This window comes from Triticum dicoccoides, chromosome 4B, assembly GCF_002162155.2.
Source record: "Triticum dicoccoides isolate Atlit2015 ecotype Zavitan chromosome 4B, WEW_v2.0, whole genome shotgun sequence".
Lineage (NCBI taxonomy): Eukaryota > Viridiplantae > Streptophyta > Magnoliopsida > Poales > Poaceae > Triticum > Triticum dicoccoides.
Window position 1 is genome coordinate 26,891,552 of NC_041387.1, and position 16,706 is coordinate 26,908,257.

General features: G+C 40.5%; 1 protein-coding gene across 1 annotated transcript; it reads left to right on the forward strand.

Moving 5' to 3' along the window:
* The first annotated feature begins 29 nt into the window (after window positions 1–29).
* On the forward strand, window positions 30–10,201 carry LOC119294749 (importin-5-like). Its single transcript, XM_037573007.1, has 19 exons — window positions 30–1,547; window positions 2,931–3,035; window positions 3,131–3,196; window positions 3,270–3,434; window positions 3,594–3,668; window positions 3,783–3,928; window positions 4,780–4,915; window positions 5,022–5,091; window positions 5,172–5,299; window positions 5,395–5,451; window positions 6,054–6,239; window positions 6,517–6,609; window positions 7,099–7,184; window positions 7,287–7,353; window positions 7,462–7,528; window positions 7,604–7,740; window positions 8,700–8,791; window positions 8,933–8,999; window positions 9,702–10,201. Exons 1-19 carry the CDS (start codon window positions 120–122, stop codon window positions 9,864–9,866), a joined length of 3,336 nt encoding a protein of 1,111 aa, XP_037428904.1. The 5' UTR covers window positions 30–119; the 3' UTR covers window positions 9,867–10,201.
* Window positions 10,202–16,706: the final 6,505 nt, after the last annotated feature.

Genomic DNA, 16,706 nt, shown 5'->3' on the forward strand with positions numbered 1-16,706 from the left:
GCCCGCCCTCGCCGCGCCGTTCCCCCCAAAACCCAAAAATATCCCGCCGAATTCCTCCGCCAGTGCCCGCCACTTTCCCCTCCCCTCCCATCTCCCCGCGCCGCGCACCGCCGGAGCCGATGGATCCGCAGGCGGCGGAGGGGCAGGACGCGGCGGCGGCGGTGCTGGGCGCGGACCCGGCGCCGCTGACGGCGCTGCTGGGGGACCTGGCGTCGCCGGCCAACGAGGCGCGGTCGCGGGCGGAGCGGACGTTCCACGCGCTGCGGGCCTCCCACCCGGACCCGCTCGCGCTGCGCCTCGCCCACCTGCTGCTCTCCCCGGCGCACCCCGCCGCGCCCATGGCCGCCGTGCTCCTCCGCCGCCTCATCTCCCCGGGCTCCCAGGCCTTCGTCTACCCGGCGCTCGCGCCCGCCACGCAGTCCTCGCTCCGCGCGCTGCTCCTCTCCGCCGCCTCCGCGCCCGGCCTCTCCAGGTCAATCTCGAAGAAGCTCTCCGACGCCGTCGCCGAGCTCGCCACCCACCTGCTGCCCTCCGGCTCCTGGCCCGACCTCCTCACCTTCCTCTACAAGTCTGTCGCCTCCCCGTCCTCGCCCCCCGCGCTGCAGGAGTCGGCGCTCAACACCCTCGCCAGGCTCGCCTCCCACCTCGCCGCCGGCTTCCCCGACCTCCACGCGCTCCTCCTCGCCGCGCTCTCGCACCCCTCCTCCGCCGACGTCCGCGTCGCCGGCCTCAACGCCGCCATCAGCGTCATCCAGTCCCTCCCCTCCGCCGCCGACCGCGACCGGTTCCAGGACCTCCTCCCCGCCATGATGCGCGCCCTGGCCGAGTCGCTCAACTGCGGCAACGAGGGCTCCGCGCAGGAGGCGCTCGAGATGATGATTGAGCTCGCTGGCCTGGAGCCGCGCTTCCTCCGCCGCCAGCTGCCCGACGTCGTCGCCTCCATGCTGCAGATTGCCGAGGCCCCTGGATTGGAGGATGGCACACGCCACCTCGCTGTCGAGTTCGTTGTTACCCTTGCCGAGGCGAGGGAGCGTGCGCCTGGGATGATGAGGAGGCTGCCACGGTACGTCGGCAGGCTCTTTGCGGTGGTCATGAACATGCTGCTTGATGTCCAGGATGAGCCGGCATGGTACGCCGCAGTGTCCGAGGAGGAGGACGCTGGGGAAACTGGAAGCTTTGTTTTTGCACAGGAGTGTCTTGACCGGCTTGCAATTGCTGTTGGTGGCAACACCATCTTGCCTGTGGCTGCTGAGTTGCTCCCATCGTTTATCGGTGCTGAAGAGTGGAAGAGACGGCATGCGGCACTCATGACGATATCACAGATTGCAGAAGGCTGTGCTAAGGTGATGACTAAGAATCTCGATCAGGTAGTTGGGATGGTGCTCAATTCTTTCAATGATCCTCACCCTCGGGTGAGGTGGGCAGCAATCAATGCAGTAGGGCAGCTTTCGACGGACTTGGGGCCTGAGTTGCAGAACAAGTTGCACCATGTTGTACTCCCTGCGTTGGCTTCAGCCATGGATGATTCCGAGAACCCACGCGTACAGGCAAGTGATTGCTCACCATTTGCATTCTAAGTCATCTGCATCACCCCCCTTTCAATATTCTTTCTTCTATTGTAATTTCTTAAAGCAGTGTTTATCATCATATTATGTAACCCACATGCTTGCTATATTACCATACAATTCATTCAAATGATAGATATTGCCCCCCTAGTGTAGTAGTGTGTGGTATTCCAAGTCTACTACTAGGGCACTGTTGACAGTTATGTAACCGGTCTTGTTTTGCTGATGCACACCTGAACGTTTTGTGGTGTCTGACTTTGGATATGCTGATGTGCATTAGTGTACAGGTTGGGTATCATCATCATAGTATTTGCATTGAAGATTCTATCATATCTTTTTACTAGTTTGTTGTGTTATACTTTGGAGTAATAGGCCTACTTTTGGACAGCACATGGTGCTTTAGGTCAGAACATAAGGTGGACTCTTAGCCTGTCTGTGAAGCCAAGAGTTCGTATTTGCTAGGGCATTGTTCAAATTATCTGTAGGGTATTGCAGTTTATTGCCAAATTTTTTCTACATACTAGTTGATGGATGTTTGCACTTATCATGCCTTTGGAGGCAATTCAGACTGGCTGAGTTTGTCCGTATCACATGATGCATTCTTAATTCCTGAGATGTTGGCTTGTATTTAGATTCCTTGCTGCTGCTTCTTTTTACTATCATGTATAGACGACATGAATTATGCAGATAATCTTTCAGTTAAAAATTGTTCTGCACAAAAACAATGATGACCTAAGAGTGGTTGTAGGTTGTAATGTTTTAGTTCTATTCAGTACATCAACTGTTTTAAAAGTAAACCTAAATGAAATTCAAGAGCATCTCCAAATTGCCCATATATATCTCCTACAGAGATTAATTTGGAAGTGGAGACCAGAGAGATTCAACATTCAAAACATTTTGCTTGGAGAATTTTAGTTAAATAAAACTGTAGGCACAAAATAGATCTAGGATAGCGCCAGATCCATGTACACCAAAGACAGACTGCCTGCAGAACATCCAAGGGTGCTACTTGTACCAGTCTTGGAAGGTTGGTGTCTGGATTGTTTGTTTGTTGGTCTTAGGTGTTTACGTTTCTGCAAGATATGCTTCAAGGGGTATATGAACACCTTCCAATGTACCCCGTTTACGCTGGAGTTGATGCTAGTTCAATGACCATATACGTGTCTATTCAAGACGTTGGCATGGTAGCATCTGATTGCATCGCACAGAAAAGCTTATACTGTTTATTTTTTATAGTGTTTGCAACTTGTGCTTTCTTGGATGTGTACTTGAGTGATTGACTTGTCATGATTGTTTCCTCCATCAAGTGATCAACAAGGCATGTTCTAACCTTTGTTTTGCATTTTATATTCCCGATGAGTTCAGGCACATGCAGCTTCTGCAATTCTGAACTTCAGCGAAAATTGCAGACCTGAAATTTTAACTCCATACTTGGACGTGATAGTCGGCAAACTTCTCCTGTTGCTTCAGGTAAATCTTGCTTCCAACCTTAAACTAAAAGAGGCTACGGTATATACATGAGCATATTTGATACATATTTAGAAATTTGTTTGTTTTCCTTATAGTCTGGAAGCCAAATGGTGCAAGAAGGTGCTTTGACCGCTTTAGCGTCAGCTGCAGATTCTTCACAGGTACGAGAGAAAATACCGTTGAAGGTTTTCTGGTCAATACTGTTGCTAATTCATGCCAAACATATTGATTCAGGAACACTTCCAAAAATATTATGATGCAGTCATGCCATATCTCAAGGCTATACTCATGAATGCAACTGATAAATCAAGCAGAATGTTGCGTGCCAAATCAATGGAATGCATAAGTTTAGTTGGTATGGCTGTTGGGAAACAGAAATTTAGGGATGACGCTAAGCAGGTAATGATATTTTTGTTGCCCTGGTTCATATATATTTCATGTTGTAAAAACTTTCCATGTCAAGTATCAGGTTAGATTGTAGATATGTTATCTGCAATTTATTCTGCAAAATTCAATATTCATTGGTTGGCCCTTTGAGCATGAATGCATTTTGCTTAGGTTATGGAAGTTTTGATGTCACTGCAAGGATCTCACATGGAGGCTGATGACCCAATAACGAGTTACATGCTGCAAGTACGTCGGAAATCAGAATACGACTGGCAGTTATACGATCACACTTGTGTGTTCACCTTGACTTAATCTAATTGTGATAGCTAAAACTTTTGCTTATTCTAAATGCATTTGTAGGCATGGGCAAGACTTTGTAAGTGCCTTGGTCAGGAGTTCCTCCCCTACATGAGTGTTGTTATGCCCCCTCTACTTCAGTCTGCTCAGCTTAAACCAGATGTGAGCATCACTTCTGCAGGCGAGGATGGTGAATCTGATGATGATGGGTATGTTTTAGGACTCCCCTCCATGTTTACATTGACATTTTGTCCTATCTTGTTTTCTTATAGGGGGTGTAGGTGGGGCAGAGCAGTTCGGTTCTTTTTACTGTACAGTATGACCTTTTCAAAGTATTTAGGGACAATTTTTGGTCTGATCCTCTTATATAGGGTAATGTGCTGAAGTGTTAGGTTCCTAGGGTTGTCCTTATGTGGTTGCCAACACGCTAATGAGTGGAGGCATTGCAACTGTCACCCGGCAACGGTGGTGGTGGTTGAGAGCATTAGTGTTTTGTGTGGGTGAGGACGGGGAAGGCGCCACTGGTGGGCAGTGGAGAGGAAGGGACGGGATGATTGCTTCAGCCATTCAGGTTGCTTGATGCCTTTGCTTTTCTCCCTAGGAGGAAGGGGGTGCTCTACATGAGGTCCAGGTTCGATTGAACTAGGTTTGATCGGATCATGGCTGCAGTCACCCTCGTTTTATATGGGTCTGCCGAGTACACTGGTGCCACAATTTTAGTGTTGGTTCAGCAGGCCAATGGCCTGAATCACCCCCATCCCTATTTAACTGTATTGAATTTTCATCCGCTGGTCAGTCACATAATAGAAATGGTGAATCTGACCATGCAGGCATGTTTTCAGTAGTTGCCTGCATGATTTGGCATTATGATGTTGGTGATCCTTTGGCTTGGTTTTTTGAATTTGTGTGTTAGTCCATACAGGACGAACTAAGAATTTGTATTCTATTTAGCTCATCCCACATTTCATTGTAGCAATGCTGAGACTATTAACAGAGAGGTTTGTGCTTACCACCTATATAGGCTAAAAAATTCCTTACGGTCTGTACTAAATAAATGCAGTGTTGAGACTATTACCCTGGGAGATAAGAGGATTGGCATCAGGACCAGTCTCCTGGAGGAGAAAGCAACAGCATGTAGTATGCTCTGTTGCTATGCTGATGAGCTCAAGGAAGGGTTTTTCCCATGGATTGATCAGGTCATGTTATCATTTTTTCTTCTTTCAAAATTCATCCTCCCTGTCTGTCCCACTGTCTTGTTGTGTGTGCGCACAAGGAATTGCAACTGAATCTGGATTTGTACAGGTTGCAACTACTCTGGTACCTCTCCTCAAATTCTATTTTCATGACGAAGTTAGGAAGGCAGCTGTTTCAGGTTAGGGATCTCAATTTTGTTATATTTCTTTCTTGTATTTTACATGTTCTCAAGTTGTATGCATAATGGAATCTTCCCAGCGATGCCTGAGCTTCTGCGTTCAGCAAAATTGGCAGTAGAAAAAGGCCAAGCTCAAGGCCGGGATAATTCTTATCTTAAGCAACTATCTGATTACATAGTTCCAGCTCTTGTAGAGGCTATGCATAAAGTAAGTGCAGCTTCTAAGATGTTTCTTCATCCCACTTGGTGCTCATTCAGTTAGTTATTGTTCTTTGGTCTAAGCCTGTTACTGTAACTCTGTAGGAACCTGACACACAAATTTGTGCAAGCATACTGGAGTCATTGAACGAGTCAATTCAGGTACTGTATATTGTGTTACAGTACCATGGTTATAGTTATTTGTGGCATTACACTGAAAAAGTTATGTTCTCTTCAGAAGCCTCAGTATTTTGACTTTGTGCACAGCTATCTCCTTATTTTGTCATAACTTTACTAGACTCGTTGGTCTTACTATGCTAAAGTATATGCGGGGCTAGTGTTCTACCGTGTGGACCTCAATGGATCAGCATTGGTTTAAACCGTGATGTATTGGGTGGTGTAAGGTGTGTGGTTAGTATTTCCACCTGGGTTTGGGCGATTTTTAAGAACCACCTACTCCGTAGTCTGTGCTGTATAATTTTAGCTATAAAATTAACAGGATTATGTCCCTAGTGCTGTGTTGATTAGCTCTTCTCCCTAAATATTTAGTGAAAATACTCTTTACTATTCAACTTATCCTACCAATTAATAAAGTGTGGCAGTCTTCATCTGCTAGTACATGTCATCAACTCACGATCATCTGTGCCTTTTCAGTTGCGTGCTTATTCCTGCACTTGGTTTGGTGTAGATCAATGATAGATAGTAATAGTCTGTTTCTTAAGATAAAAAGCAGTAATAATCTGTAATTCATCACCTTTGTTCAGATGTCAGGAACACTTCTCGATGAAGGCCAGGTTAGATATATAGTGGAGGGAATCAAAGAAGTAATAACAGCAAGCTCTAATAGGAGGACAGAACGAACAGAGAGGGCGAACGCTGAAGACTTTGATTCAGAAGAAGACGAGCTACTGAGGGAAGAAAACGAACAGGAGGATGAAATATTTGATCAAGTAAGCTAACGAAATGCTAGATTGCAACATTTGGACAAAGCAGCATACCAGTACTTGCATTTTTGATACATGTGGTGATATAGACAAGTGGCCAGTACTTGTACTGAAATCGACTTAGATACCTAATTAATTACCTTACTCATGTAATTAAGCAATGAAGGTTGCTTGCATGATTGTTTTGTACTTTCTGCTAATGTAAACAGCAGCTAATGCTAATGCTAATTGCTAAGCTTCATTACCAGTAATTTAGACAAGCTTACCATTTGTGATTTTGCAGGTTGGCGATTGTTTGGGCACTCTGGTCAAAACTTTTAAGACTTACTTCCTTCCATTCTTTGATGAACTCTCTGTCTACTTGACACCTATGTTGGTACGTGAAACGATTAACCATGAGATTTTGAGGCTATGTTTCACTAACCTATTCCTTTTGTTCTTTGATGAGCTCTGTCTATTTGACACCTATGCTGGTAGTACAGTGATTAACCATTGGTTGTGGAGGCTATGTTTTATTAGCCTATAAGAGTGGCTCTGAAAACTGATCTTTACACAACAAATTATTCTTTGACTTTGCTGATGCCAAGTCTTAAACCATGCTTCGTTACCCCTTTGGTCATTTTTAGATAGTATGTTCATAGAACGAACTGCTTGCGTAGTTGAATGTTTCTCATTTGTAATCATTTCTTTAGATGTTTCCAAAAAGAAGCTTCGATGTGAATGTATATATGTTCTGTTTTTTGGTGACCCCGATGATCCGTGATAACCGCTAAACATCTCATTGCAAACATTATACTCTTGTAACACAATGCATTATTTAGATGGACCTCATAAGTTTATCATGTTTGATTTGATCAATTATTAGGGCAAGGATAAGACATCAGAAGAAAGAAGAGTCACCATTTGCATTTTTGATGATGTTGCAGAACACTGTCGAGAAGCAGCAGTTAGGTAACAGCTTTATGATCCTCCTACTCTTTTCTCCAAGATATTGTTCGTAAAACCTTTTCTCATGAAGCAAAGTTTTTTTGTTATCTGGTTCTCACTTCTCAGGTATTATGACACATATCTTCCTTCTCTGTTAGAAGCCTGCGCAAGTGAAAACCCAGATGTTAGACAGGTCTGAATCTTTCTTCAATCACAAAGTTTCATGTGTGATCATATTGCATATTTTCTCAAGAAGTTTCTTTAGAAGTCCATGGGTTCATTTTTAACCTGTTGTTTTCAGGCTGCAGTTTATGGTATTGGCATCTGTGCTGAGTTTGGTGGTTCTGCATTTAGGCCTCATACTGGGGGTATGGGTTTTACTCATTGTGAATCAGGCTATTTTATTGTTGCAGTTGTTGTTGACGTTGATTTTTTTTATGCAGAGGCACTGTCCAGATTATACGATGTAATCAAACATCCTAATGCATTGGATTTGGACAATGCAATGGCATATGACAATTCTGTTTCCGCTCTTGGAAAGATATGTCAATTTCATCGTGATAGCATTGATGCATCTCAGGTATCTTGTGAGCCATATGCCTTTGTATTCTTACTCTTGTATTGCACACAACCTAGCATGCATGCTTTGAATATGTGGTGATTAAATTTAGGTAGTATTTACTTTAAACTCCTGCATTTGTGTCCTTGAGAATCCAGAAAGGGTTTGGGAATGGGTATTCATGTCTGACATTAATTCGATAATAAATGTTGTCAAGGTACATCGTCATTTTCCTTAGGATAAAAATAGCTGTACTTGTTACTCAAAGCAGATAACATCACCTCAAGGCTCAGAGGGTTTACTGTGTGCAAACATTTAGCCGAAACCTTCAAGTTATGTGTGAACATTTAATTGTTTTAACTAACAAGGCATGTCTAATTGTAAGATGAAATCAGACTATGCAATCATACCTAATATTGAACTTGTACTCCTTTTGGCCTTACAGTATTCAACCAGTTAATGTACACCAGTATTCAACCAGTTTTCCAGGCAGGTTGTACATGGATATTTTCCCTTTTTCTTTGAATTAGTGTGAGAATTTGTAATTCTCAATAGTGAACACATTGCCTACTACACCACTATTTCTGTTGTAAGCTAAAGATCTACTTTGTTGTTATGTTGCTCTCTTTGCTGCCACTGAAGGGGATTTGAACTAAGATATGCTACCTCTATCTCAAAATATAAGACTTATATTTTGAGACAGAGGGAGTACATCTGAACCCAACAGGCCAACAATACTAAGATGTCATTATGTAGTTTAAAAAGGAAGAAAGGAAGATAGTAGTTCTTTCATCAATTGCTCATTGGATCTTTAGGGATTCAGTGACACTTCACTATGTCCTCTTGCCCCAAGTATCAAATGATGGGCATTACCTGTCAAATGATGAGTACTTTTGAGACAGAGGGAGTACCTTTTTTACTAAATCAATTCCTTAACCAGTGCTTCTGACATGCAACACCTTTTTTATTTATTTTAACAGGTCATTCCTGCTTGGTTAAGTTGTTTGCCATTGAAAAATGACCTAGTTGAGGCCAAGATTGTCCATGAACAGATGTGTGCAATGCTTGAGAAGTAAGCAATAGCCAAAAATTATTTCCACTGGGATTTTGCAGTTTTGCCAAGTCATGATGTGGAATAGAAACACCAACCTACATTTAGTTAGTAGCATGATTATGTTTTCTCTCTTACTAACTTTGTTGGCACGACAAACAGGTCCGACAGTGAGCTTTTGGGCCATAATAATCAACATCTTCCAAAGATTGTATCTACTTTTGCAGAGGTATTCCTTTTTGTTTATATTATTTCTTGATTCTCAATGTAATTTTTCCATTTTGTTTGATTTGCTGGTAAAGATGTCACTACCTGCATTTTTGGAGCCATAAAGGATTTCTTCTATATTTGTATACTATGCATCTTATGTCTTGAGTTCTGAAAATCGATTTGAAATCAGCACTTTGAAACTGCATATCCGTGTTAATCCTAATAGGCATATAAATACACCTCAGAGCATCGACAAATGCAGTACCAACTAGTGTATCTGGTTAACCCTGCCAACCTCTAGGTTGAACCCTGAAACTGGGAGTACCTACTGTGGCACATTGATAATTTTTTGTCACAATGCTGTCTACAGTATGTTTTTTTGCAACCATTTGTTACTCGTCTCAACTGCCAAATCATCCGTTACCCTACATATGCAATTAGCTTTTCTTTTTTGTTATCTTACTTTAGAATCACCGGTCCTTCTGTAGTAGCACTAAATTATTCTTCATTCCTCGAGACTAATTTGTGTTTGTCTTTCTAGTCTATAATTGATGCGGTCAATTTGACAGAAACATTGCAATTTGAAATGTACTTTGAATATAATGTGAGCTCACCATGGAATCTATCTATATAATACAATCACAGGGCTATATGGCTGACAATATCTTCAGAACGTTCAACACAATCTGTTTAACACCATATATATTTTTGCCGAGTGCAGATCTTGTGTGCAGGCAAGGATCTGGCAACAGAACAGACTGCTAGCAAGATAGTTAATCTGCTAAGACAGCTCCAAACCACTCTGCCTCCTTCAGTACTTGCCTCGACATGGTCTACTCTTCAGCCACAGCAACAGCTCGCGTTACAATCTGTATTGACATCATAGCTAACCAGAATGGCATCAATCGTGTTACACATGGAATTCAAAGTTTACCTTTTTTTCCTTTCTTCTTGTGTTCCATTCACATGTTTTTTGTGCTTGGGTTGCTGGGGTTTGTGCAGCATACAAATGCCCTGGGCTTTTGTACCAAGGGCAAGGTTTGCATCAGGTGTGTATATTTTATTGCGGAGTGATGTGTGTGAGGCTGGGATGTCTCCACATTGCCGCAGCAAGGTTGTAAAGTTACATATTTGGCTAGTGATGTTAGTTGGGTCGAAACAGTTGTAAATTAACAACAATTTTGATCGTTGATGGTTGATGTCGTAATCATTCTCTGAACATTTGTTCCATCTTGTTTGAGGGTTGTCCATTCTGGATGTTACCAGAGTGCTGAAGTGATTTCATGTCGTTTAATTTCTTAACTGAAACAGATGAAACTTGTCAAAAACTTGTACTTAAAAGTGCTTTGTGCTCCCTCCATTTCTAAATATAAGCCGTTTTGGTAGTTCAAATTAAACTACCAAAATGAATTATATTTAGAAACGGAGGGAGTAGCTCTCATTTTGAAACTATAGGATTGTATATATTGTATAGGAATATAAAACGTATAGAAGATCTGTGTGAACTGAAGAATATCTATCAATGTCTGTGTTAAAGTTGTGTGTCTCATCTTGCTAAATTTAACACTGCTAGTGTATGTTTTTGTGACTACATGGTTTTTCTTTCTTCCAGATTTAGATGTATACTTAATACTCCCTATGATATAAGATGTTTTACATCCAATATGTGAGCATATTGTATGTAATAACGTCTTATATTATGGTATGAGGGAGTATATAATTAAGTGTCTTGGTATGATATGGACTCATGTGCAGAATAATCCGGGGCTAAAACGTGTTTGTTTCTGCTTGTAGAATCTGAAACATAAATTACCATACTATATTGTCTAAGTATATACCATAAATTACAATACATAAATTGTAAGTATAGACCAGTTGGCAATCCACCATCTTATCTTACCATGGATCAAGGCATGCAAAAAAGAAAAAAACACATGGAAAATAACCCTACTATGCAAAGTATATGAACTTGAACCAAATCATGTTATACTCTGAATCCCTTTTGTGTTGTGTGGTCCTGAGAAATTCACTTTGGCTCATAGGTGTAGATGCACCCATTATCTAAAGACACATTATAAAAAGTAAAAAGAATCGAGAAAAAAACCCCGCGTGTACATCCGGACATTATATGTTCGTGCACAAGGTTTCGGTGAAAAGGGGAATTTTTTGTGGCTTATGTAAAAAAGACAATTTTATATGCTTGATTATAACTATTCAGGAGACATTTTTTAAAATCTTTTTTATGCATGCCACAAAAAAATGTTATTTCTTTGTGGAATTTTGTTTGCGAACATAGAATGTCCGAATATACACGTGAAATTGTTGTTCGGAATTTTTTAACATTTTAAAATGTGTTTTTTTATATTTCATAAGAGGCATGTGAGGCATCAGAAAACTCGAACCAAAGCATCCTCTAGTGTTAGACAAGAAATGAAGGCTTTAGCCTTCCATCATGTTCCCATACGCACTGCTCTTAGGCCCTCTTTACTTCCTCTTCCAGTCTCGTAATGCCATCTCGTATCATCTGAATATGTCCACATATATGTTTAGGTTTCCTGCTAAATGGTTTAGTAAACAAAAAAGAAGAGGATGGAGCGCTTAAGAACGACATGAATGTGAGGCAGTGGGAAATACCAAACGGATTTTCCACCTCAACACAAGAGGTGATGAACCAATAAGTTTGATTTATCTTGATGTTCTCATTCCCAGTGCTTCCAGGCCCTCTCTTTCTTCCTCTTCCTAGATCACTTTTGAGATTTCACATCGAAAATGTGCACGGTTCCTAAGCTAAAGCAACTAAGCAAGCCAAAAATGAAGAGGAAGGAGTGCTTTAGAACAGTAGGAATGGGAGGCATCAGGAAACACCAAACTAAATTATCACCTCCAACACTAGAGGTGAAAATCGAACAGGTTAGGCTTTCCTCCATGTTCCCATTCCCACTACTCTAGGGCCCTCTATTCTTCCTCTTCCGGGCTTGCCTCCGAGCTCTCATTTTATCTAAATATGTGGACACATGTCTATGGTTTCTTCATTAGAGCTATTGCGTAAGCCAAAAGGAAGAGGAAGGAGTGCACAAGAACGATAGGAATGGGAGGCATCAGGAAAGGATTCATGCCAAATATTTTCACCGTCAACACTAGAGGCGCAAACAAACAAGGAGGCTTTCCTCCATGTTCCCATTCCTATTGCTTTTGAGTTATCTCTTTCTTCCTCTTCCCGGCTTACCCTTAGTGCCTACAAATCTAATGACACAAAACTCTTGAAGAACAAGCTTGAATTATTGCAAAGTGTTTCAACTTTGAGGTATAAATAATGGGTAGTGCACCATATGCAGAGCCTTGGAGGTGTAAGCAATGAAGACAAGCGGTGCATGGAGGAACCATTCTACAGTCAACATGCAAGACAATGAATGATAATGTGGCCAGATTATCACATGCCCTGTCCTATTGTCCTCGAATTAAGGGCACATGCCTAAAGAAAAAAAGATCTCCTTTTCTTACCTTTATTACCCATATCCGAAACTGATACATAATATGCGTATCAACCTTTTTCAGAACAATATCCGTACAGCATTTATAGTGTCAATATATATATCAATAAGAAGTTATGATCTAAAATTAATATGAAATTGAACAATCTAAGTGAACTTGGAAAAACTGCAAAATAGTGGGTAAAGAACCATTGAGGTGACAATTTTTTTTGAACACAAGGTACTTCAGACATAAGTTGTACTCCCTCCGTTCCTTGATATAAGGTGTATATATTTTTGAGCAAAAATCCGAAATATAAGGTGCATTGCGTTGCACCACTCGTTTGGATAATTTTTTTAGGAATTTGATTACATTTCCTTATATCAGGCAAGCTCCTCTATTTACTCATGTCAATTAGTTAGGTGTAATCTCGCCCAAAACTTGTGAAATTTCCCCCCCATGTGTGTTTTTTAATTTTCGTGCCAAAAACTATACACCCTATATTTAGGAATGGAGGGAGTATTATTATACTAATGACATAATGTGATTAAACCATGATTAGAGAGATCTCATATCACCAAAACCAAAATGTTTATAGGCCATTTTATCAAGAAAAATATCTATAGTCCTATTGTTCTGTAAGTAATTTAGTATCTAAATTCTGAAGGTTGTACACAACTATGTACATGAAAGAAACGGAATATAGGAAAACATATCTACAAGGAAACCATCAGCCACCACACCTATGATAAAAATACATGAAGGTATAATCATTATATATTCAGTCTAAACTCACTGTATACATTGGTACAACACGTATCGCCTGGCAACACGCTGAACAACCTAGTATTTTCAGCACAAAGTTCGGACACGAAGGAACAACAAGATCCTGAAGAGACTATGGGTACTTCTTCCACGCATCGAAGTACTTCGCCATTTAATCTTGTAGCTCGACAACCATCCCACCAATGATTAAATCACCCAGGTTAAGATGCAAACAACCAACATGGTTAAAGAGTGGGAAAATAAGCCTGATCCCGCACATCTAAACCATATAGATACATAAAACAACACTATTTTATGATTAAGTGTACAAATTCCATTGGAGTTTACAGTTTTTGAAGATGCAAATCTATCCTGCTTTAGTCATGGTTGTTTCTTGCTAGCATATGTATCTATCCATCAGTTTCCTATCTTGTGTGTGAACTCTTTAGATATTGATGATGAAAATAATATGCAATGCACAAATTGTTACATGTCCTGTGTGTCAATTACCAACTGACCATCTTTCTCACTCTCATTTATGCTTGTACTCTCAGCTATGGTGGTTAGGAGTGGTTTAATCTACAACAAGAGTTCAACATAAATAACCCTTCTATGTGTTAAAGTTGCGTGTCTCATCTTGTTAAGTCTGAAAATGTGCTTGTTTGTGTTTATATGAAGACCTTTTTTTCTTTGACATAATAGAGACGTATACTTCATAATATTGGATAGGTAAATTAAATATCTTGCATAATAAGGACTCATGGGCAAAATAATCTAGAGCTAAACATGTGTGTCGTCATGGAGTAAGGGAATCCATGGAAACAAACAAACAAACACAGAAAATAGCAATCCAACTATCAGGATGAATGAACTTGAATAAAATCATATTATACTATGAATCATTTTCATGTCATGTGACCCAAAATGAAGAGAAAAGAGCGCCAAAGAACACTAGGCATGGGAGGCATCGAGAAAATGCAACCAAAGCCTCTTTTGGTGTTACACAAGGAACTGAGAGGTGAGAGCTTTAGCCTTCCATCATGTTCCCATGCCCACTATTCTTAGGCCATCTTTTCTTCCTCTTCCTGTTATGCATATGTATGTTTCATTTTTAAAGTGATTTAGCAAACAAAATGGAAGAGGAAGGAGCGCTTAAGAACGATAGGAATGAGAGGCACCGGGAAATATCAAACTGAGTCACCACCTCAAGATAAGAGGTGAAGTACCGGTCAAGATTTCCTCTATGTCCTCATTCCCACTGCTCTTGCACCCTCTCTTTCTTCCTCTTCCTAGCTCGCTTTGAGATCCGACATCAAATATGTGCAGACACATATTTTGTGCTAAGCTAAAGCAACCAAGCAAGCCAAAAAAGGAATAGGAAGGAGTGCTTGAGAACAATAGGAATGGGAGGCATCGGAAAACCAAAGCAGTTTCTCACCTCCAACACTATAGTTGAAAACAAAGCAAGTTAGGCTTTTCCTCCATGTTCCCACTCATATTGCTCTTATGCCCTCTTTTCTTCCACTTCCCGGCTGGCCTTCAAGTCTCAAGTTATCTAAGTATGTGGGTACATGTCTATTGTTTCTCCATCAAAGCTACCATGTAATCAAAAACGAAAGGAAGGAATCCACAAGAATGGTAGGAATGGGAGGCATTAGGAAAATATCTATGCTTAATATTTGCACCTCCAACACTAGAGGTGCAAACAAAGAGGCAGGGTTTTCCCTTATGTTCCCACTCTAGTGCAGGATTTTCCCTTATGTTCCCACTCTAGTGCTCTTTGTTCTTCTTACCTACTTACCCGCGGAGTCTACAAATCTAACGAAACTAAAATTCTCAAACAACAAGCTTGAATTGCTGGACAAAGTGTTTCAACTTAATTTGAGGTATAAATAACAAGCGGTACATCATATGGAGAACCTTAGGAGAGTAAATAATGAAGACCCCTAGTGCACGGGACACCATTGTATAATCAATGATAGCGGGGCCTTATAATTATGGAGCACTGCCCTATTTTCCTCTGCTCATAAATTAGAGCAAGTGAATGGAGATCTCTTGTGATTCTCTGTTACCCATATTAGAAACATGTACATTTTATCGATATCAACCTATGCATTTATAAAGTATGAAAATGTGTAGAAGTAATAAGCTATGAGATTAAAATAATACGAACTTGAAAAAATTAAACCCTCCAAGTAAACTTTCAAAGATTACAAAACAATTGTGAAAGAACACTAAAGTGACAAAAAAATTGTACACAAGGTACATGAGAGACGAGTTGTACTATTACAACTGACAAAATATGATTAGCCCATGATTCTAGAGATCTCATATCAACAAATCCAAATTTATATAGGCCATTTGCTTGAGAGAAAAAATGTGTACATGGCTAGGGCTATGTTCTGTAAGTAATTTCACACCAAATTCTGAAGGCTGTACAACACTACATACATGGAAGGAGAGAAATATAGGTAAACATATCTCCAAGGAAACCATCAACCACAACCCCTATGAGAAAAATACATGAAGGTATAAATTGGTTCAACATGGATCACCTAAGCAACATGATGAGCCGCCTAGTATTTTCATGACCAGGTTCAGACAGAAAAGCACAAGATCCTGAAGAGATTTTAGTACTTTCTCCATCCGTCATAATCTTCACAATTACAACCTTGTAGCTCGACCACCATCACTAGAAGGATCAAATCACCCAGCTTGCAATGCAAACACCCATCAAGGTTGAAGAGTGGAAGAAATAAGCCTTATCTCGCATGTCTAAACAATCTATAAGAAACCATACACGTTTATGATGATGTACAAATTCCATTGAAGTTTAGTTTTCGAAGTGGTTGTTTCTTGCTAGCCTTGGTATATATCTGTCAGTTTGCTATGTGCATGTGTGAGGTCTCTAGGAATAGTTTGTGTAATTCAGATCATTTTATAGGATGAATGCTGATTGATGCTAAAAATATCTACAATGCATGTACTCTTAAATGTTTGGTGAGCTAATTACCATGTTTCTCACTCTAATTTTCTATGACTCTTAGCTACGACGGTCAGTAGTGGCATGTAATTGTTGTGATTTTGTTTATAACACTAGTTCAACATGCGGGAACTAATGAAGAATTTGTATTATTCTATGTATTAAAATGTTGTGTCTCATTTGAATAGGTTTGAAATGTGCTTGTTTATGTTTCTATGACTAAATGACCCTTTTCTAGATATAGTAATACACACACACATACACACACACACACACACACACACACACACACACACACACACACACACACTACTAGACATGTAAATTAAATGTCTTGGTGTATTTCATGGTGCTAGTAGAGTCTAGAAAATAAATTAACATACTACTAAATTATCAAGTATAAACAAGTAGCCGACATCTTATATTATCTTATAAATGAATTAAGGCATGTCAAGGAAACAAATAGACACAAAAAATAGCAATCTAACTATGAACTTGAGTGAAATC

Bases quoted from the DNA above. Each gene is read 5' to 3' on its own strand.
- LOC119294749 (XM_037573007.1), top strand. From the start codon at position 120: ATGGATCCGCAGGCGGCGGAGGGGCAGGACGCGGCGGCGGCGGTGCTG. The intron at 3,197-3,269 runs GTACGAGAGAAA...ATATTGATTCAG, and splicing joins CAGCTGCAGATTCTTCACAG to GAACACTTCCAAAAATATTA. The intron at 7,185-7,286 runs GTAACAGCTTTA...CTCACTTCTCAG, and splicing joins TGTCGAGAAGCAGCAGTTAG to GTATTATGACACATATCTTC.